The sequence below is a fragment of the Ambystoma mexicanum genome, chromosome 7q, assembly GCF_040938575.1.
Source record: "Ambystoma mexicanum isolate Mex_15411 chromosome 7q, UKY_AmexF1_1, whole genome shotgun sequence".
Taxonomy (NCBI): Eukaryota; Metazoa; Chordata; class Amphibia; order Caudata; family Ambystomatidae; genus Ambystoma; species Ambystoma mexicanum.
In genome coordinates, this window is record NC_090941.1 from 1,064,543,268 (window position 1) to 1,064,565,931 (window position 22,664).

A 22,664-nucleotide genomic window follows, 5' to 3' on the forward strand; every position below is an offset into this window, starting at 1 on the left:
GTTAAATTAAGGCCCCTGACCGGGTTCGAAGCTGGAGGCCCGGGGGCTGGGTCCAAGTTGATCCGCCGCGGTCGGCCCTCCTCTGGGCCGGCTCGGTCCGCTAGTGGCTGCAGGAGTTGCCCCCACCGAAGACAGGGCAGGCGGGGGCCGCCGCCTGGATTTATCCGGAAGGAGGGAGAGGGGGAGCGAGTTTTGTTTCCTGTGTTAAGGAGTCCTTGCATCATAAGACAAAATCACATTATTTGAACTTATTGCGACCTTGTTTGGTAGCCTGAGCTCAAGGGGGCGGGATGTCATTGAGCCAGAGCCTTTCTAAGCCTACAGAGTTTCTGCATTTCTGTAAAGGGAGTGGGTACTCTCAGAAAGGCATGTTCCTGCATTCATTCACAAGTACATTGGTTTTATGTTGTACATATAAAGCAAAAACCCCCACGTTAAAACGGAAAAGGTTGTGGCCACACATGCTTGGTACTGGGAATATACACTGCATTGCTTCATGTAGCTCAACTAAACTATTGTAGGATGGGTCATAATGTGCCAGAAATTCCTCAACTGATGCATTTGATTCGTTGGCCGTACAGTGAGTCTTTATTTCCATCATGTTTAGCTTCTCTGTGCCATTTCTGAGGTGTGGGCGGTGCAAACTGATGAAAGTCAGCACATCTCTATTTCAAAAGGAGAATTATGGCCTTGTCCCCTTTGCGCACTGTTAGGCAAGATTGTGTCTAGTACCCTTTGGGAGACTACAGGAACCTTGACCTCCTGGCAATAGGAACCCAACCTTTGGTATAAGGCTGTACTACACAAGTTGGTAGGCTTATCTCAAGAGGGTTCAATGTGAGTAGTATGGTTTTTACACAGAGATTCACAGTGACAAGTATTAAAATAAGCTCTTACACTCAAGATTTCTTGATTAAACAATTATTAATGTATTTAACAGTCAGTTGAATAAGCCTTCTTGGGGAATTTGGGTGAGGGGATCACATTCAAGGGAGAAGCTATGGTCCCATAGTTCTCAATGAAGTTCCTATAGTAACTTCTGAGACCTAGAAAGGTTCTCACTTGGGTTTGAGTAGTAGGGATGGCCCAGTCTTGTACAGCTTGTACCTTGCTAGGCAATGGCCTTATTTCACCTCCTCCTACCTTATGTCCAAGGTAGACCACTTTATTCAGACCAATTTGACATTTGCTTGCCTTTATGGTCAGCTGGGCCTGTTCCAGAGCCCGCAATACATAGCCTAGGTGGTCAAGATGTTCTTTCCAAGTAGGGCTGAACACTGCAAAGTCATCCAAGTATGCCATGCAGATGTCCTCCATCCCATTCAGAACCCGATTCACCATCCTTTGAAATGTAGCAGGTGAATTTTTGAGTCCAAAAGGCATAACCATAAACTAGTAATGGCATCCTCGGTTTGAAAATGCATTTTTCTCCTTGGCATGGTCTGTCAGAGCTATTTGCCAATAGCCTGATTTTAGGTCAAGTGTACTGAGGAACTTGGCTGAACCTGGTTTTTCCACCAGCTCATCTGTCCTAGGTAAAGGATGGGCATCAGTCGTGGTAACTGCATTAAGAGGTCTATAGCCCACACATAATCTCAACTCTTTGGATCCTGACTTTGGCACTAGTACAACATGACTAGCCCATGGACTGGTAGATGGCTCTATTCTCCAGCATGAGGTCTGGCATGGATTCACATTCTCATGAATATTCCCCGTTTTTAGGCTGGGAATCCTCAGTAAAGAGAAAATCTGTTTCAGTTTAATGTCTGAACTGTCTTTCTCCTAACAACCAATCGCTGAGATCTGGGTCATACTGCCCCCAGCCAATGACTGCCCTCTACCTAAGCCCCTCTTCTGGCAGCCATATTCAAATTTTTACTGCACGTTCAAGTGTTGGAAGTCCTGGTGTTTAGCTCTTGAACCTTTACTGCGTTTTGTCACTTTTTGGAAGAGTTTACTTTATTTTCCCGCCAATCGAGCCTTGTGCTCCATTGATCTACCTTCTGATTAACGGGGACCCGTTTTTCGAATTCTTCAGCGGCCCTCAAGGGCGAATTTTATTGAGTTTCATTGTGGAGGCTTCCAGAAGATTCTTCAGGCCTACGCCGCATGGACCATGTCGGAGAAGAATTATTCAACACCCCTGTTCAAGATTTGCTCCGGAATGTCTTTTTGGACGACAAGCATTCCCAGTGTCTTTACTGCCTGTACCCGATGCCCAAGGAGGAAGATTGTGCGTTTTGCCAGGAGATGGTCCCTCGCAAGATGAAGGATCGGCACTGTCGGCTGAACGAGTGGCTACAGGCCAAGGCATGCCTCTCTCAGTTCTAAGAAGTCTGAGCAGGCTTCTAAGACCTTTGAGGCGCCCTTCCCGCGGGGGTCCAACAAAAGGCTAAACACAGCGAGTCCACTTCCACCGGGAGCGCCGTAGCAAACGGCTCCTCTGCGGCCAGGACGCATTCGAGGTCTCCTGCTTCGGTCACCAGTCAATGCTCAGGGTCCTCAGCCAATAGGAAATCAGACCGTCTGGGCAAGCTGAAGGAGAAGCCCAAGACCGACCAGCCAGGGAAGGCCAAGGGGGATCGGGGCACAAACCCCCCCCCCCCTAAGGAGAAGGCCAACGAGGACAAGAAGGCCTCACAGGACAAGGCTCTGGTCCTGACCGCGGAAATCCAGGTAACCCAGCGAAGACCCAGCTTTCCATCGAGGGGGTGGCGGCGTCTCTTGCGAAGGCCACTGAGACGGCTCAGCAGGGCGCAACCACGAAAGTGAGGGTATCCCTTCCTCCCAGGAGGGAGGCTGCCTTCAAGCCCATAGAAAAGACCCCTGTGAAAAAGATGCCAGTCATCTCCCCAAGACCTTCCCCCTCTGCAGGCGAAGAAGGGTGGGCCAGTGGCCCACCAGGGCTCGGATATCTCCTCTGAGGAGGAGCTCATCTGCCTGTAAACCATCTAGGAGGAGCCCTATGACGAGCGTGCCGATGAAGGCAACGACGAGGGTGACGACGGCAAGGGTACCGTTGAGGAAGACCAGCACAGCGGCAAGGGCCTGGGCTCCCAGCCGGTGATCCTGCTGCCTATTCCGCCTCCACCTCAGCTGCCACCCCCACCTCAGCTGCCCCCTAGAGACCTCTCGGTGGACATTCTCTCTGCACTGCATACTCTGGGGCTCGGAGATACAGATAAGGATGCGTATTGCGCCGGCGGCTCCTCCCGCGGCGCCGGCGACAGCCGACCCCCTGCCAGTGAGGGAGCCTCGGTCAAGAAGAGGAGAGTACACCCTCCACCACCTTGCCACCCTTTGCCCCCCCTGAGGGATGAGACAGACCCTGATATGGTGACGATGGGCACGGACAATGACAGTGGGATGGGGGACCTCCCGACGCCACCGCCCAGATCTTCCCCACCGGACGAGATGGGCTTGTTCCACGCAATGATCTCCAGAGCTTCGTAACTCTTCCCGCTCGCTCCAGAGGAGGAGAAGAAGGATGGATTCTTATATCGGCACTGCAAGGCCAAGAGAAAGACCATCTTCTCGGTCCCACTCCAGTATGACAAAGGTAAGTCTCTCATGAAGAACCTTTCTACGGCCCCGGCGAAGAGGGATCGCCTTGAGAAGAAGTACAGGGTGCCGGACTCTGCGCCCAAGTGCTTGCAGGCCCAACCGTCTCCGGACTCTGTGGTGTCAGCGGCAGCCAAGAAGTCGTCCTCGGGCGCTTCTTCCTCTGCAGCATCCACCCCTCCGGACAGCGAGGGCAAGAAGTTAGATGGCATGGGACGACGGGTCATCTATTCTGTGGCGACGACCATCAAGGCCGCCCTCGCCATCGTGGCCTGCTACGACCGGGAGCTGTGGTTCAAGATCGCTCCCATCCTGGACTTCCTTCCCGACGACAAGAGGACGGAAGCGCTGGAAATTCTGCAGGAAGGCAAAGTGGCCTCGGACCACGCCATCACGGTGGCCACGGATGTTACCGGCGCAGGGTTCTACCAAATGGGCAACAGCGTTTGCATTCGTCATTGTGGCTGGCTCAAGGCCACCAACTTTCATCAGGACATTCAGTCGAAGGTGTTGGACATGCCCTTCGACGGGGACAGTTTGATGGGAAGGCTGCGGATGAGTGTCTAGAAGCCATAAAGACAGACACTGAGACGTCACGTGCCTTGGGCACTCTTCAGCAACGGAGGCCATCCTTTCGGCCCTCAGGCAGCAAGTCCCAAGGAGCTCTTTGGCCTAGGAAACCAACAGGGGCCGCTACAAGCCCTTCGAAGGAGGACGACGTCGTGGTCACCAGGGTCCCCAAGGCGGCCCTTCAACATCCAAGCAGGATTGAACCGACCGTGGTGTCGTCCCCCACCCGTGCACCCCGGTGGGAGGCTCGCTGGCGAACTTCGTCAGCGTGTGGAAGACCATCTCCACCAACCGTTGGGGTTCTGGACGCTCTCGCCCACAGACAAACCCTGGAATTTCAACTGAAGTGTCCCCGAATACCACCAGTGGCCCGGCAGGAAAACCACATCCCTCAGCTGCTGCTAGAGGTGCCGGCCATGTTAAGAAAAGGCGCAATAGTGTTCGTCCCAAAGAGGCTCTGGAGTGTACTCAAGGTATTTCCTTGTGAAAAAGAAAACAGGAGGGTGGAGGCCCATCCTCGATATGTACGTCGACTAAACAAATACATCAATCCCAAGAGTTCTGGATGTTCACTCTTTAGCACATGCTCGGGCAGCTCGAAGAGGGAGACTTTCTGACGTTGCTGGATTTGGAGGATGCGTACTTCGATATCCTAATTCACAAGGGACACCGCAAGTTTCTGCGCTTTGTGGTTCAAGGGAAGCACTACCAATTGAAGGCCCTTCCCTTCGGATTGAATTCGGCGCCAAGGGTTTTCACCAAGTGCCTGGCGCCAGTGGCGGTGCAGCTGCTACTGCAGGGATCCACGTCTACCATTAGTTGGACTGGCTCATCCGGGCCAGTTCGAAGGACATCGCCGTCGACCACACGGCGAGGACCGTTCGCCTGCTGACGGAGCTGGGGTTCTCAGTGAACTATGCAAAGTCCTGCTTGACTCCATCGCAGGACGCACTGTTTCTGGGATCCCGACTCAATACAGTGTCGTGCCTGGCTTCTCCGTTGGAGGAAAGGTTAGCGGCCATCTTGGGCAAGGTGCAACGGCTGTTGGCACTGAAGGTCGCCACGGTGAGGACATCAAGTCGCTGTTCGGCATTATGTCGTGCATCTACCTCATCCGACTAGCAGACTACGGATGCACCCACTACAGGAGTTCCTCAGTGACCGTTGGATACAAGTGTCAGGAAGCTTTCAGGACAAGATCACGCTCGACGAGAGCGTCCGTCGGGTGATAAGGTGGTGGGGAGTTTGCGCTCATCTGGCCAGAGGTGTGGATTTACAGACCCCACCGCACCAGGAGACTGTCATGATGGACGCCTCCCTGGAAGGATGGGGAGCTCACACTGGAAGTCATCACGCAAGAGGCCTGTGGCTGCCAGAGGAGAAAACGCTGCACATCAACGTGCTGAAGCTACAGGCTGTTTTTTGGGCCCTCAAGTCCTTCCTACCGTCCCTCAAGGGCAAGGTGGTGCAGGTCTTCACGGACAATACTGCCACAATGTTTTACATCAGGAAGCAGGGGGCACCAGATCCCCGTCGGTCGCCAAAGAAGTGCAGGACCTATGGCACTGGGCCCTCACCCAGGGGATAGTCCTCATTCCATTTCATCTGGCAGGAGTAAAGAACACTGTCGCCGACTCTCAGCATGGAGCTACGTTCTCGACAGGATCAAGTGGATCACCTGTTCCGCAGATGGGGCAATCCCCAGATCAATCTGTTTGTGACAGCGACAAACACCAAGTGCCAGAGGTTCGCCAGCAGGTTTCCCCAGCCAGGAAGCATGGGGGACGCATTCTCATTCCCCTGTGAAGGCCTGTTTCTGTATGCGTTCCCTCCGTTGCCGTTGCTTCTTCGACTCATCAATCAACTCACAGTCCCGGTGCAGGATGATCCTCGTTGCACCAGCGTGGCCGAGGCAGATCTGGTACCCGGACCTTCTCAGCATGTCAGCGTCCCCTCCAGTCAAGCTTCCGGTGGTCGCAGATCTTCTCGCCAGGGAAGGAGGCGCTATTCTGCACCACGAACCAGGATCACTGAACCTGAAGGCCTGGCTCCTGCAGTGTTAGAGTTCGGGGCTAGAATCTCCCAGAGGATTGCAAGGAGGTTCTTGCCAAGGCCAGAGCATTGTCTACTCTAAAAGGCTACAGACATAAATGGAAGAGATTCGCTGTTTGGTGCTGTGCACAGAAGATCGATTCTCTACAAGTCATGGCTCCACAGGTACTACCGTATTTGCTGTCGTTGGCCAAAGCGGGACTGGCTGATGCCTCCATCAAAGTTTATCTGGCGGCTATCCCCCGCTACACCAGATCTCTGGGACAGTCGTCGTTATGGTCACACCATCTGGTTAAGGGGACTGTTCCGTTCGTTCCTGCCGGTGAAGGCTCCAACTCCAGCGTGGGAACTCAATGTGGTGCTGACTAGGCTGATGGGCCCTCCATTTGAACCTATGCAGACAGTTCCACTGAAGTTCTTGTCGTGGAAGACTGCGTTCCTCGTAGCCATCACCTCTGCACGATGAGTGGGTGAGATTCAGGACCTGTACTTTAAACCACTTTATTTGATTTTTCACGACACAGGGGTGGTGCTGCGGACGCACCCCTCCTTCATGCCGAAGTTGCCGTCGGACTTTCATCTAAATGAGCCCTTGGTGTCGCCTGTATTTTTTCTGACGCCTTAGTCGCCGGCTGAAAGGACTTTGCGCTCGCTGGATGTGGCTAGAGCGCTGAAGTTCTACTTGGACCACATAAAGAGTTTCCGGAAGACGTTGCAACTTTTTGTGAACTTTGGCCCTGTGAACCATGGGAAGGCCCCCTCCAAAGCTTCCATTTCCACGTGGCTCTCTGGCTGCATCACCCATTGTCACCGGTTGGCAAACCGACGTTGCCTGACTGTCCGAGAGCCCATTCGACCAGAGCGATCGCTGCATTTATTGCTTTCTGTCTGGTTTGCCCCTGCTGGACATCTGCAGGGCTGCTACGTGGAAGTCGACGCACACCTTCATGAGGCTCTATTGCGTCGACAGGGATTCCAGGGAGGCATCCAGAGTCGGCCAAACAGTGTTGCGCAACCTGTTCGATTGAAGGTGAGCCTGGTGAGGAGGTAAGAGATGCTTATGTTGAGCCTTGCCACTTCCTGTAGTTGTGCATGTGTGTACTGCTATGTATTCTTTATTCATGAGCATGTGAATCCATGCCAGACCCCATGCTGGAGAAGGAACAAGTTACTTACCTGTAACTGTTGTTCTTCAGCATGGGTCTGGCATGGATTCACATGCAAACCCTCCCTCCTACCCCTCTGCTGCTCTTCTCTTGGTCCTACTGCCACTTTACATACTACCAAATCTGAAGATGGCTGCCAGAGGAGGGGCTTAGGTAGAGGGCAGTCATTGGCTGGGGGCAGTGTGACCAAGAGCTCAGTGATTGGTTGTTAGGAGAAAGACAGTTTAGAAATTAAACTGATTTTTTACTTTACCGAGGATTCCCAGCCTGATGACAGGGAATATTTATGAGCATGTGAATCCATTCCAGACCCAGGCTGCAGAACAACAGTTACAGGTAAGTAACGTGTTCCTTAACCCTAGATCAAGCATCTTCTTCACATCTTCCTTTTTGTGGACAGTCACCAGTGAGTGTGTCATGCTGGCCCCAAGGGGTCAAGCCTGGTGTCAGTGAAAACAGGGAGGCAAACTGAATTAACAGAATTGTGCACGCCTCCTGTTGTTTCAGAGTCAGATCAGAAGAGAGATTAACTCCTATTTTTCCATCTAAAGGCTGTCCCCTGAGAAGGTCAGGTAGAGGTTCAATCTCCTTCTCCTATTGATCAGATGCTAAGAGCAAAGTTCCTAGTTCTGGTCTGGATGCATATGCCTTTAGGCGGTTGGTGTGAAAGATCGTAGGGGCCTCCTTGGGATTGCCCAAGTCCACCAAATAATTGACCTCTCCAAGTATGCCCACAACCTTGAAGGGTCCAATCTATCTGTCCTTGTAGATGCCATAACTAGAACTAGCTGTTCTTAAGTAAACTCACCATGTTGGCCTTCTGGTCATGCCAATGTTTAACCAGAGCCTGACTTGCGTTCAAGTTATCAGAAGCTTTTGTCCTCATGTGTGTCATTCTCCTTCGGAGACCTAGCACATAGTCAGTGACTCTCATTGGCATGAGGGAAGGAGCACTCTCTAACCCTTCCTTGATTAGGGCCAATGGACCTCTAACCGGATGACCGTAGAAGAGCTCAAAGGGGTTGAAGCCAACCCCTTCTTGAGGGACTTCTCTATAAGCAAAGAGAAGGCATGGCAGTAGAAGGTCCCGCTTTCTTCTACTGGGTTCTTCTAAATCACCTATCATGCTCTTCATAGTTCTATTAAACCTCTCCACCAATCCGTTGGTCTGGGTATGGTAGGCTGTTGAGAACTTGTATGTCAATCCACAGTTTTTCCACATGGCTTGCATGTGGTGAGACATACAATCAGTCCCCCTGTCTGAGATAACCTCCTTAGGAAAACCTACCCCGGTACAAATACCAAGAAGGGCCCTAGCCACTGCCTGGGCAGTAACAGTTCTCATAGGTATTGCTTCAGGATACCTGGTTGCATGGTCTACCAAAACCATTTTAAATCGGTTGCCTTAAGATGTGGGAGGATCTAGGGGACCAACAGTGTCAATCCCTACCCTCTCAAAAGGAAATCCCACCACTGGGAGAGCCACCAAAGGTGCCATGTTCTTGACTCTACTCTTGCCAGAAGTCTGACAAGTGTGACAGCTTCTACAGAACTTATCTACATCAGACCCCATCTTGGGCCAGTAGAAATATAGTGTCATCCTTTCCTTGGTCTTCTTAAAACTTAAGTGACCTGCTAAATGAATCTCATGGGCTCACTGTAGAAACTGGTGTCTCACCTCCTGAGTCTTCTGTAGTCCCCTGGGGTAGACTCGATAGACTCACTGTAAAGGAGGCCATCCTCCCAGTACAGCCTGTGCTTCCCTGGCTCTTGCCCATCCGGCTGGGAAGCTGCCTGTTGGGGAAGTCCTTCAAGAGTAGGACACACTCTTAGACCTCTGCTGAAGTCTGCACTACAGGGGCCACCTTCTGCAAGCAAAGTCTGCAGGATGGTCTTTAGGATCCAGATCTCCAACAGGGAGAAGGGCATCTTCCAGCTCTGTTTCACCAGTAGCTGGTTCACCATCCTCTGGTTGGCCCTCCCACTCAGCCTCGGCTGGTGGAGGGGTCACAGGTGTGACCTTGTCCTGTCCTCTCGGGGATGTCCTTGTTCTATGTAAGTTGTGATACCTTTCTTCTTTTCTGAGACCTTGGGTTTCCCCTTTGTCTCTTTCATTGTCCTGGAATTAGAAGGGTGTCCTTCCTGTGGACTGGGAATTATAGGTACTTCTGTAACTACCCACTGAGAGTCATCTAAAGTTGCCTGTCTGGCCAGTGTAGTATGCTCCTGCTTTCTTCTACTGGGAGTCCTAGGGGTGCTTGATAAAACTCCAAGAGCTTTTAAGTCATTCCCCAACAGGACTCTCCCAGGGACCTCATTTTGTACACTGACTGGTATTCTTACAGTCATGTTGTTGCACTGGATGAGATCTGGTGGTATTGGAACCATCTGGACAGGGCCTGCAGCGGTATCAGGTAATATTATCCCCACCAAAAATATCGCCGTACATATGGTCGTCGGGAACGGCCATAAGCGATATTTTTGGGGGGGGGGGGTAAATGGATGGCAGGGTTGCGGGGGTGTCCCCCGCTCCCTTTTAAAATATATGGGGGTTGCGGGGGTGTCCCCCGCAGGTTCCATGGGGTAATATCACGCAAACAATTTTGTATGGCGATATTTCTGCGGCGATATTATCACATGGAACCCCTGCAGCAAGCTTAGTAGGGCATTTGGGTGCCTTAGCAACATCCTCAGGTTTGAAAAAAGTTTCATCCACCACTGTAATGCTGGCCCCAGAGTCTCTAATGGCAGAGGTTTCCTGACCACTCACAAGTACACTGTCCTTGTAATATCTAGAATAGTTATACACATCTACATTCTGCTGTTCCCACAGAGCCAGGGACACTTAAGAAACACTGGCAGAGACTACAATGGGTTCTTCAGCCAATAGATGAAAGTGTTCTCTTGCCATATGAACGTCTCCCTCAGGGATGAAGGCTAAGGAAGCAGTGTGGACCCCTGAAGGTTTACCCTTGCATCTGGGATCCCCTTCCACATGGTCAGTTGACCCACAAGCTTAACATTTACCAAATGTTCTTTGAAATGGTGGCTTCTGCTGACCTCCCTCTGGTTTAGCACCAGAGGTTTCACTAGACCGATTTGGTTTCCCATGTGGCTTACCCTTCTTATGTTTGTGTCCCTCTTTTGGATGGGAGTCTTTCATAATTCTCTTTGTCATCTTTCTTGTGCTGCTTCCCCTCATACTTTTTGTGAGTGGCCCCAGAATCCTTGTGAATGGCCCTCTTGGCAACCCACAAGTCCGCAGTCTTTGATAACTTCTTGGGATCAATCTCATTGAGGTCAGCCAAGTGTTGTCTCAGCTCAGGCAGAGCAGGCATCAAAAATAGTTTCCAACAAAAAACACGATGTTTCATTCCTTAAAAGGAGTTTACTTTGAAAAACTTAGATGGTTGGGTTAAGGGTTACAAACATTCACACCCCCAGGTAGCCCAAGGGGTACCATACGTCTTGTTGAGGGTCCTAAACCTATTAAGGTACTGGGAAGGAGTTTTCCCAAATCTGGCTATCAAAGCCAGCTTCACATTCTCCTACTCGGTTTATAGTCATTGCATCGAATGCAATAGCATCGAATGCCATACCAGAGAAAAAAAAGCATAGAAAAAAAAGCATTGAATGCATTTTTTCCATGTTTTTTTTAATGGGGGTCCACTCCCCTACCCTTCTTTTTTAACCTTTAAAATCCATTTTAATTCAACTAAAACCTTTACCTTTTAAAAAAAAAGCATTTTAATGCTTTTTTTTCAATGCTTTTTTTTCTCTGGTTTGGCATTCGATGCAATGACCAGATACCCTCATACTCCAATCTTTCAAGTTCCCCCACCTCCATTACAGCATCAGTTGCAACCTGGGGGATCCTAGACAAAAACAAAGGACTCAACTGATTCCCTGTGCGACCCTGAATCCCATGATTGTATTCAAAAGCATCCAACCAATCCAAAATATCAAGTTTCACATCATACATACTCACTTCTTCTTTGGGCAGGCAAGGCCTCTTGGAACTGGAAGACCTAGAGGACTCTGGGAGGGAAACAGTTTCAAGAGACGATTTCTTCATTTCAAGATCATGTTGCATTTCCAATTCTCTGTGTTTGATGTCCTGATGCTTGGCTTCAGCTTGGGCTTGTAAACTTTTAAACTACAAATCAAGTCTCATTGTTTCAAGGGACACATATTCTGAACTCGGTACTGTACCTTGTGGGGTCCCAGTGGATACAGTTTGAGGCAACTTCCACTGATTCTGCTGCTGGAACCGAAGTGCCAGGGAGAGGAACACCAGATTGAGTGCATCACTTTTAAGTTGGACCAGAGCTCCAGGAAGATCCTCCGGACTCACAGGAAGCAGGACTGACCAAGCCTGAGCCACCTCAACAGATTGTTGGACCCCAGATGCAAGGAAAGACCATAGAGATAGCCGAGAACCACAGTGGTGCTATTTGCTGAGACACAAGGAGCTGAAACAGCGAAGTGCCGCTGAATTGAAGTTTGCCCTTTGCTGCTGCAGACCTCCCTATTGTAGTGCAGGAGCCCCCAGACGTCCTCCCTCTTGTCCCCACAACTGAAGCCCAGGAACAACAGTATCTGCACAGGAACAAAAGCCAGCTGGAACCATTTCTTCTGCCCGAAAGTACTGTAAAACTAAGGGAACTTACCTCCTGTTGTGTAGCCTTACTTGTTCTCAGTTGAGACGTGTCTTGGGTGCTTTTGCAGAGTTGCTTGCATCTTTGCCCCTCACAAGCCTCCCAGCTTGTGGCCCTACATTGATTCTACTTTTTCTACAAAGACTTCTAAAACGTTGTGCAAGACTTCTTACTTACCTACAAGAAGTAATTCAGCTCCCCTACTGACTGTTAAATAAATTAATAATTGTTTAATCAAGAAACCTTGAGTGTAAGAGTTTATTTGAACACTTGTCACTGTGAATCTCTGTGTAAAAACCCTACTGCTCACATTGACCCCTCTTGAGCTAAGCCTGGCTGTTCAGCCACACTACCAACCTGTGTAGTACAGACTTATACCAAAGGTTGGGTTCCTATCGCCAGGAGGTCAATGTTGCTGTAGTCTCCTGCACACAATCTTGCCTAACCTGCACCAGATAATAACCAACCCTAAACTTGATTTACCAGCTTTGGGACTCATCAATAAGCTTGGTTAATAAACCAAGGGGTTCATGCAGGGACCAACCTTCTCCATTTCAGTGACTCAACAGACAGCACAACATTTAACGGAAATGCTTGAAATAACACTTTAAAGCCACTGAGAATACCCTTCACAAAAGCGGATCAGTCTTATGCGCATATGTCCAACGCTGCCAGAAATGTAGCTGCCCAACACAAACTGCTAGGTCATGCCCACTTTGCATCCACAAGGAGCATTTAACCCAAAGTGTAGGCATGTGATGACCAGCATTACTGCCTCTTTGGATGTTTGTCAAGTGAAGATTGAGCCCCTAGAAACTGAGTGTGCTGTCCATGTCTGGATACCTCCTCCTAAAAACCTCCTGTTCATTCATCTTCAAGTAAACTCGGATCAGCCAGCACCATCACTTGGTGACACTCACCAAGCTCTTATGATATATGAACTTTTGATTTTACATTCATCATTAACTTATTTCACCATGTGGGATTTACTGTAAACAAATATTTGTACCAGTAAGACATGTGCTTTGATGTTAAATTCTATTCTTCTTTCGAAATTGGCTTTTATTGCCACTTGAAACGATAGCACAAGATGAAGCAGAACTCTATTGTCATTCTACAGTGAAATGAGGTATCACACAGTCTGTTGTATCCCTGCCATGTACTGCTTACCATGAATTACCCTTTGGCTAATCTACCACAACCAATTTATGAAGTGGTGGGTAGTGGGCCGACAGCCTTCTGGTTGTTCTCTGAAGTTACCTTTGTAATTGTGATTGTTTATTTGTAAAGCGCTTATACACAAGTGAAGTGCTTCAAAGCGGGAAGGGAACAAGGGGATATAGTCGTCATTCTTAGGCCTTGAAGATTCTGAAGGATCTAAACAACAATTACTAGTATACTAGGCCAGAGGCATTTCTACTGATATAACTGTGTGAGAAAAGATTGGAGAGAGGGGCGGGGGAGGGAGGAAGAACATACAAAGACAAAACGGGTTGGCTATCAGCACGCCTATGGATGAGTATTTCAGGCACAACGAAGCTAGGGAGGTGGGCCAGAGGAGGACAGGACAGACAAACCTGCTAAGCCTAGTACATTCGAAGTCGTGCAAGTGCGCAGACAGGAAGTGCAAGGGAGGGGGGCAATGGCACCCAGTCCAGCAGAGGCCATGGTTAAGTGCAGAGTGGTTGCCACTCTCATGGGATGTATTCCAAGTGCAGGCAGACTACGGAGTCCCGGAGGCAAGTGCAGGACTGGCAAGTAGCCTGGGACCTGTGAGGCTCTGCAGGTGTCCAAGGCGACCAGTCAACGAACTGAGCAGCTTGGGGAAGAGAATGAAGGAGGTAAGCAGGAGAGAAGAGAAAGTAGGTTAGCAAGGGAGAGAGGAAGAGAAGTGGAATGTCTTGAGGAGTTTCCAGAACTTAAGGAGGGCCAACTCAAGATGGAGAGAGGCAGGGAGGCTGTTCCAGAGGGAGGCACCTGCAGTGGATAAGGATCTACCCCCAGATCTCTGTTTGGAAAAACGGATCACCCTCAGAGAGTTGGAGGAGGCAGAGGGGAGGGCTCTGGAAGGAGAGTATTTGGGAAGAGAACGTTGTAGATAGCAATGGTCCTCGCCCCAGAAAGCCTTGTGGACTATGCAGAGGGACTTGAACTTGATCCTTGCAGCCACAAGGAGACAGTGGGGGGATTTCAGCACCGGAGAGATGCGGTCCCTGGGCTTGCGGCCAAGGATACGTCTCACGGTTCTGTTCTGGATAAGTTGAAGAGGTCGGCTAGTAGAAGTAGGAAGTTTGAGGAAGAGACAGTTGCAGTAGTCCAGTCTGGAGAGAACCAGGGCTCTGGAGACAGTGAGCCTCTGGGGGAAGGTGAGAAAAGGTAGAATACCTCTGAGGAGGTGCAGCTGGTAGTGGGACTTTTTGGACATGTCCGAGGTGTGAGAAGAGAAGGAGAGAGTAGAGTCGAAGATGACCCCCATATTGTTTGCCTCACTAGTGGGTGAGGGCACAGGACCAAGGGTGTCTGGCCAGAGTGAAAGTGGGAAAGCGGGAGCAGGGGTCCCAATGGGGATGATCTGTCTTACTGGCATTTTCGCAGAAATCATTAGCAGCACACCAGGGCTAAATTACGGACAGTCAGAGATGAGCGAGGAGGAGGAAGAGGCAGAGGGTAGCCTAAAAGAGAGATGTGTTTCATCCGCATAACACTGAATTTGGAGGTGAAGGTAGAGATCATGTGGGCCAAAGGGGCCATGTAGACATTGAAATACCATGGGGATAGATTAGATCCCTGTGGGACACCACAAGTAGAGAGAGTGATAGCGGAGAGAAAGGACCCAAGGTCTACCTGGGAAGGACGGTCCAAGAGAAAGGATGCTAGCCACACCAGGGCCTGATCAGTAATGCCCAGGGTCTCACGGAGATGGGAGATCAGAATGTTGTGGTTTACTGTATCTTTTATGTTAAATAGCTGATGGTGTCACATTTTGCCACTAGAGGTATTTGGTTGCAGAATAAATTGTGACACGTTTTTCTTCCTCTTCAACCCTGACAGGTATTGGGATCAGTAAAAAACAAAATTGAAGCCTTTGCCGCCTCCCAAGAAGATTTCCCTACTTTGCTGTTCAAAGCCAAGAAGTACCTGATCGCGCGAGGGAAGCTGGACTGGTGTGACTCTCAGAATGTGGTACCCACCCTGCGGCGCTCAGAAACCTTAGGTAAAAACAGATCACATGGCACTATGGCTGTAGAGCTACGTAAGAGTGGTAATAAATAATCTTGTATTCTGTGATACCTGTAAATACCTCTGGTATGACATTTGATTTAGGAGTTGTCATCGGGGTGAGTCATTGCAATGTGGTGCCAATCATGTTTTTTTAAAAACCTTTCTTTATTGAAATTGTCATACCACAACATCATACTACAAACCCACAAATGAAACCCAACCTCCACCCCACCCTGCCCCAAATAACACAGGAAGAGCACATTACTTACAAAAAAGGGGAAAAAAATCAAGAATGTCTGTGGCGCCCCCAACATAGGATAACACAATCCCCTCGAAACACATGAAGTCTGTAACATAACTCAGGTCTCACCATGAGCAAAGATAAAAGGAAAACACAATATCCAGACCAAACCCCATCCTTTTCCCCGACCATAGGGTTAAATACCAGTCACAAACCTCACACCCAGCCACTGCGCACATCTACGGCGAATGGGCACAGTAGGAGATTAGTCATTTCCCCTCTAAGTCAGAGACGACCGAGTCTTTGCACATATACGACCACAGCGGGCCCAGTAATGCAAGGGCCTACTCCGGCTGGCTAGTGTGGATGTATATGAGGTCTCAGCCTTTAAGCAGTTAAGTCATTCCTGCACGTTGGGTGCTCTAGGTTTCCCCCAAGCTTTTGGCTATCAGCTACCTTGCGACAGTAGAGCCCATGCCCAACAGCTTCCTGTCAGCCCTGGATCGAGTGTTGAGCCATGACAGAAATCAGGATTCAGGGGAGCAAGAGGGGCAGTCAGAGACCATTGTACCCATAAACCCACGCATTTGCTCCCAGAAGGGTCAGAGATACATGCAGCCCCACACCATATGCATAAAGTCCACATGGCATCTAGATGATCTATCTGGGTAGTACTGCTGCAGCTGAGCCGGGTATAGTAAAGCTAAGCAGAAACTTATAGTATATCAAGCGGAACTCTGCGGGACATGATGCAAATCTTTTTCCAGTTCTCATCTGGGAACTCCACCCATTTCGGTTTTGCCTCCTGCTCCTAGGGCCTTGAAGAGTTTGTAAAATGAGGAGACTAACATAGTGTGTCCTGGAGGATTAACCACGAATTGTACAAGAGAAGAACCCGGGGAGCCTCCGGAAAGTGAGGCCAGAGGCCCTGAAGTGTCTCCCGCAGCCTGAAGTACAGCAGCACATTCACTGCGTTCCAGTCGTCCCTTCCTTTCAGCACGTCTCACAAAATGATTTTCCCATCCTGTAAGACATCCCCCAGTGTGTCGGACCCCCAGCCTCTTAAAATGGAGCTTGAAGGCCTTCTCGTGAATGACATCTATACAGTGCACAGCATAAATTGCAAAATCTGGATAAAACAGTTTGCCGCCTCCCCCCAGAGAAAGAGCCTGTTCCCAGGCCCTACTGGTGGTGTACCCCACCCCTACCAACCGCTCTCTTCCTCCCCCATAACATTCCCCGTAGGTCATCCGGCCATGTTAGCGCCTTTTCCAATCTAGCATGGGGAAACTCAGGCTATGGGTGCCACCACCACAGAGAATATTGCATCTGAGCCCTGAGATATTAATTATACAGATCAGGGTACTCCAAACCCCCTTCAGCAAGCGTTAGGGTTAGAGTGTCAAAGAAGACCCTAGCCCATCCCCCGCCAACCCCACCATCATACTTTTTATCCAGGTCGAGAAATTAGCTGGGGGAATGAATGTAAGTGTCCCCAGAAACGCACCCCCGTTAGTGATTGGCAATAATGGACACACCCCAGAAGGGGAATGAGGCCAGGACCAAGTGCGGGTGAAGTCAAAAGAGTTTATGTAATTCAATATAGGGCATGCAAAGGACTCTGCAAACTCCGAGAGCGCTCTGTCTGACAATAGCAAAGACAGTCATTTATATTACAAATGCACGTCATGCATGAGGTAAGCTATAGGGGCCACAGAGTCTCAGGGATTGGGTGGTGATGGCTAGGTGGTATACAATGTATACAGTTGCTTCTCCAGGATTGGCTGACGTTGGTGCTGCGCCACGTGGGGTGAGAGGTCAGCTGGGCTCATCGGGGTATAGCGCTGGGCCGGACATGCCTTGTAACAACGATTAATAGTTAAACTAACATTTGCCCTTTTGGCCACACATTCCCACCCATTCATCACACTTCATGTGTCCTGTTGAGTTGCAACTCCTGGAAGCACTAACCTTGGAGCAATACTTGGCCAGGAACATTGATATGCGGTCTGGAGTGTCTTAATACATCAGTTTGGGAGGCACCTTAGGTTCAAGCAATCAGGTCCCATGGGTGTAGTCAGGGGCATGGGCGGGGGTGCTTGACTAACCATCCGTGGCAATTTTGGTGAGGGTTGGTATTATGATCTGTTGGTACACGTGTGGGTGCCCCCCTTTCTAGGGTCATTAACTCGGGGTCGATGGAGGTACTACTGACCCGTGGGGGGCATGTGACTGGTGCCTGAAAGGCGGTGGGATTTAGGACCAGGTAGCTCGTAAGTTATGGAGTCGGGCTGTGGCGGCCTCTGACACGGGGGAGGGTGGCGGATGCTTGAAACGGGTCCAGCAGGGTCGGGAAGGAAGGCAGGGCTGTGCCGTTTCAACACCGTCTATCTCGAGAGGGCCTGGGCAGGAGGAGGGGGAAATGGCCTTGCAGCTCCGTGCGTGGCATCTTGCACTGAGGTGGTTTTACTGTAGTATGGGTGAGGGGCGACTAACAACACATGGGGTTTCTAAAAGCCCTCATATGTATTTGTATTTACATGGAATACTTAGCTGAGGATCATACTTTTTTACATAGCATTTCACATCTACAGTTGACATACGAACATGAGGTAGTGTCAGGCAGGTGTGTATAAAGAGTGTATAAAGAGAGCAACACAAGTTATTATTCACAGTTATCAGCTGTCCAGTCTTTGTATATCTCTTCATTACATGTAATATCGGTTGCACAGTTTTCTCTTTACCCATTCTCCTTTACATTAGCAGCGAACGTTAGTCAACAAGGCACATATTACATAAATGGTTTCTACATGTTGCAAGGGCTTTCGGGTGGGTATGGGTGCGAGGCGCCATGCCGTCTATAGCTTGGGGGCTTGGTACAGGGGTCAGGGCCTGCAGGGTTTGGGCTGATCTCAGTTACATCCTAGTGTTCTCGTTCATAGCTGGGGCAATGATGTACTGTGGAAGGTTGACAGCTACAGTGTTTTATTTTGTTGTTCGCTCGCGTCTGGTGACTCCTGAGAACGAATCTTCAGCGGATCTGCCATGCAGTGGGAGGTGGGGGAAGTGTGGGCCTCTGTGAGCGCGGTCAAGTGGGGGTCACTCTGCAGCGTTTAGTGTTTCTGCCTTGGGTTAGATATGCATGTTTCTAGCAAGATGGGGATGGCTTAATCCAAGATGGCGTCTATTCTCTGCCACATTACGTGGTGGTGCAGCCCCAAGTGTCGGCCTGCAGCCGCCCCGCCGCCTGGGCCCGGGAGGCCGGGGGGCTGCCGATGTGTCATGGGTCTTAACCAGGGTGGGACATGTAGTGGGAGGGGGGTCCTGTTGACCTACCCTTCCCTACAGGAATCACTGGCACATTGTTGAAAATGTTGAGCAGCTTAAAGACCACCACCATTTTAGCAAGGGCGATTCGGGCCCCTGCAACTGTGGGAGGCGGATCCATGTCTCCACCTTACGTTCCAGTTGCTCTAGTACCTTCACATAATTGTCCGCATAAAGTGTGGTCGGGCAGTTTACACCATTATACCCCTGTAGTGGATTTCCAGAGGACACCACCCGAAACCATCCCCAACGTCTTCGGCAGCACTTCCGATTTCATCCAATTTATCTTCAGCCCCGAGCATTCACCATATCGGCCGATCTCTCCCAGACCAACGGGCGCAGATTGTGTTTGGGGTTCTTGACATACAAAAGCATATCATCTGCATATAGCGCGATGGTCGAGACATGCACATAGATCTTAAACCCCCTATGGGCACGGAACTCTCTTATGTGTCAGGGCAGTAGTTCCATCGCCAGTGTAAAAAAAAATAGGGGTCCCCTGTTGACACAATCTATATATTCTTTATATTGCGCCACTTGCCCAAAGGCCTCAATGTGATCAGAGACCACCTGATTCGTTAGTACACTGGCTCACGGTGCCGTATAGAGGAGCTTAACCCACCGAAGATATATCAGACCCAACCCTGAGCACAGAAGGACTTCAAACAAAAAGGGCAGCTTGACAGAGTTGAAGGTCTTTTCAGCGTCTAGAGCAGTGACCAGGATGGTGACTTGAACGTCCACATTATGCATCAAGGTGAATAAACATTGTAAATTATTTTGGGTGGGCCTCCCAGAGATTAATCCAGCTTGATCTGGGAGGACCAGAGCCGGCATATATGCGGAAGGAGTCTGCAAGTAATTTGGAAATCATTTTTTTATCAGTATTTATCAGAGATAAGGGCCTATAGGAGGTGCATTGACGGGGATCATTATCATAATTCAATAGAAGTTTTACAAGAGCCGCCCTCGTAGACTGTGGTAGTACCCCAATGGCAAGCAATGCTTCCTACATACTGTGCAGATGGGGAACCAGGAGATCTGCATAGTCCTTAAACATTTCCACAGTTTTGCCGTCCATCCCGGGGGATTTTTCATTCGGAAGGGACATGATCACTCTGTGTATTTCCTCCTCAGACGGAGGTTCATTCAGCAGATCAGCATATACGGGATCTAGCCAACCCAGAGCGATTTAATTCAGGAACTGCCTGGTCTCATTGTGCAATACCCGCGTCTGAGTGAAATATAGGCGATCATAATAATCATGGAAAACTGCATTGATCCTCCTGGGGTCCCTCACCAACTCCGGAGGAATCCTCAACCTCGAGGGCAGACCCCTGATGCCGCTCCCGCCTCACCGCCCAAGCCAAAGTGTGGCTGGACCTATTGCCCTCGCCGTAAGCAGCCGCTGCCACCGAGAACCTCTCCTCTCTGCAAAACCAACAATGCCTGCTCTGCCCTCTTCTCCCGCAAGGTGCCACCCATATTTGGCTCTGAAATTGTGGAAAAGCATCCCTGAACCCTTGAGGTTGGAAACTAATCACTCCACCTTTAGGAAGGTGTTGAAGACTCACCTTTTCAGATGAGAAATCGGGTGACGATGCCTTTTAGAGGCCTTCTGGTGGTTAGTAGACCCTCTTAAATGTCGTATGTCACGTAGTATCTGTTGTGTATGTTTAAGCACCCTGATGCCCGTGGGCTACCGGCGCTCTACAAAAACCAAATACATACATACATACATGCATACATACATACATACATACATACATATCTGCTTCCTTGGAGATACAGCAGCCTCTGATATAGACTTTGAATGCTTCCCTAGTCAACCTGGGATCAGCCTGATAAAAGATCTGTATGTCTTCTCGATTTCATCTCTGAACGATGTGTCTCGCAGATCACGTGCACTGAACCGCACCAGAGTGCACGGGCCACCTGTACTGGTCGAGAGAAGGAAACGAGCACTGGGGAATGATCCGACAACGCCTGAGGCAATATTTCTGCTGCGGTCAGAGACCTAGCTATATCCGCTGTCACCATAACAGAGTCATTTCAAGATGTGCTATTATGTACCCTGGAGTAAAACGAGTATTCTATCATTGTGGTATTGAAATACCACCAAACATCCACCAATCCACCATACTATGGTATTCTGCTATGTCTCCGCATGCCATCGCAGCCCTCAAGAGTACCTGATGAATTGAAGCTGAGAGGTCAAGAATCAAAGACAATGCCATGTTAAAGTCCCCTGCCCACACAATTTCAAAGGAGGGACATTTGTGAATATGGGATGCACACCTGTGGATAAAGTCTGGGGAGTCAACATTTGGGGCATAGATATTAATAATGAGAAGCTGCATACCTAAGCATTCGCCCGCCGGTAGAAGAAACAGCCCCTCTGCATCAGCAATCTGCGACTGCAATATGCAGTCGAAAATTCAACGACCTATAGATATAAATGGAGACCCCTCTGAAGTGGGACTAATAGAAGGAACCATACCTACGTACCCCCCACCCCAAAGCCCAGGGGAGTGTTCCACGCTTAGCTAGATGGGTCTCTTGAAAGAACAACACCTTCACCTGGTGTCGTTTTGCCTGGTTCATGATCAGGTAGAATTTCTTACCATTTGTCAGCCCCCAAATATTCCAGGACATCAATGCAAGTTGCTCAACTGCCCCCACCTTTCATGTTAAGCAAAAGCGTTGTGTAGGACCCACCATCGCCAGAGTTGTCAAGACTGGAGCCCCTACGGGTGCCCTGCCCTCCCAGTAACCCAAAAGCATACATACGTATCCCGTATTTGATCAAAAGAAGCATTAGTTCTGTGCTCAACCTAACCAGAAACCTCTCACCCACACCCATACATGCCAGAAACACAAACAATAGTGGCTGCACACTGCACCCTCCCACAAACCAGTCACTCTGAAAAAATTACGCCCAAAACTCACTGGCATCATTGACCCCCGAACACTCCCCAAGCCTCCTTAGAGAACAACCCACTTCAACACCCGCAGTGGCGGCGGAAGAGGGGAGCTGTCGGCAGCAGCATTAGCTCCCGGTGGCAAAGGCTCAACTCAACATATGTCCTTCCCCGAATGTCAGGGTAATGGAGCCACAACGATGTACACACCTCCCCACTGAGGCCTCAGAAAACAGTAGTAAACCCGCAATTGTAATGAGAGCGTATAGTATGTCAATCAGTGGGGCGAGCGACGAGGCGAGGCGCCAGGGTCAGGAAGTCCTGAGCCGAAGCACTCAGCAGTCTCGGGTGACGTAAAGAACACTGTTTTGCCCTTGTGCACCACTCAGAGTTTGCCGGGAACAACATTGCATACCTGACCTCCTTCCGCCCCAGGATGTTCTTTGCTGCCTGGAAGGTTTTCTTCTGCTCTTGCACTTGTGGACTAAAGTCAGGGAAGAGATGGATTGTCATAGAACATAAGCGAAGCTCCCTTTTATCCCTGGCGGCCTTTAGCAAAACGTCCCCATAGTAAAAAATTCTAGCAATAATGGCATGCTCAGGTACCCCATGGGAGGCCTGGTAGCCAAGTAGCGATATTCACGCTCCACCAGGAAGATTTTTGAGACAGGAGGGACCTCAAGGACTTCCATGAGCAGTTTCTCAACAAACATTCCATATTGTCAATGGCAGTGGATTTGGGCACCGCCAGGATACGCAAATTATTTCTTTTCGATCTACCTTCCAGGTCATCGTTCTTCAATATGACCTTCTTTACTGCCGGCTGAAGGAGCGCCACCTCTCGCTGCAGCACTGCCACTTTACCCTCCCCATTGCTGATCCTTTGCTCCGCTTCCATCATGCGCTGCAGAACTTATCAACCTGTATTGCGGAAACGTCGAACTTG

The 22,664-nt window shown here is 49.8% G+C and overlaps 1 protein-coding gene across 4 annotated transcripts in view; it reads left to right on the plus strand.

The window, feature by feature from the left end:
• FHIP1B (FHF complex subunit HOOK interacting protein 1B) overlaps nt 1-22,664 on the plus strand; it is an 889,991-nt gene that overhangs the window by 826,649 nt on the left and 40,678 nt on the right. For all 4 annotated transcript variants that reach the window (XM_069640430.1, XM_069640429.1, XM_069640431.1 and 1 more), the window contains one exon: nt 15,059-15,221. In XM_069640430.1, coding sequence (XP_069496531.1) covers nt 15,059-15,221 — 163 coding nt within the window. The remainder of the gene's footprint in view (nt 1-15,058; nt 15,222-22,664) is intronic.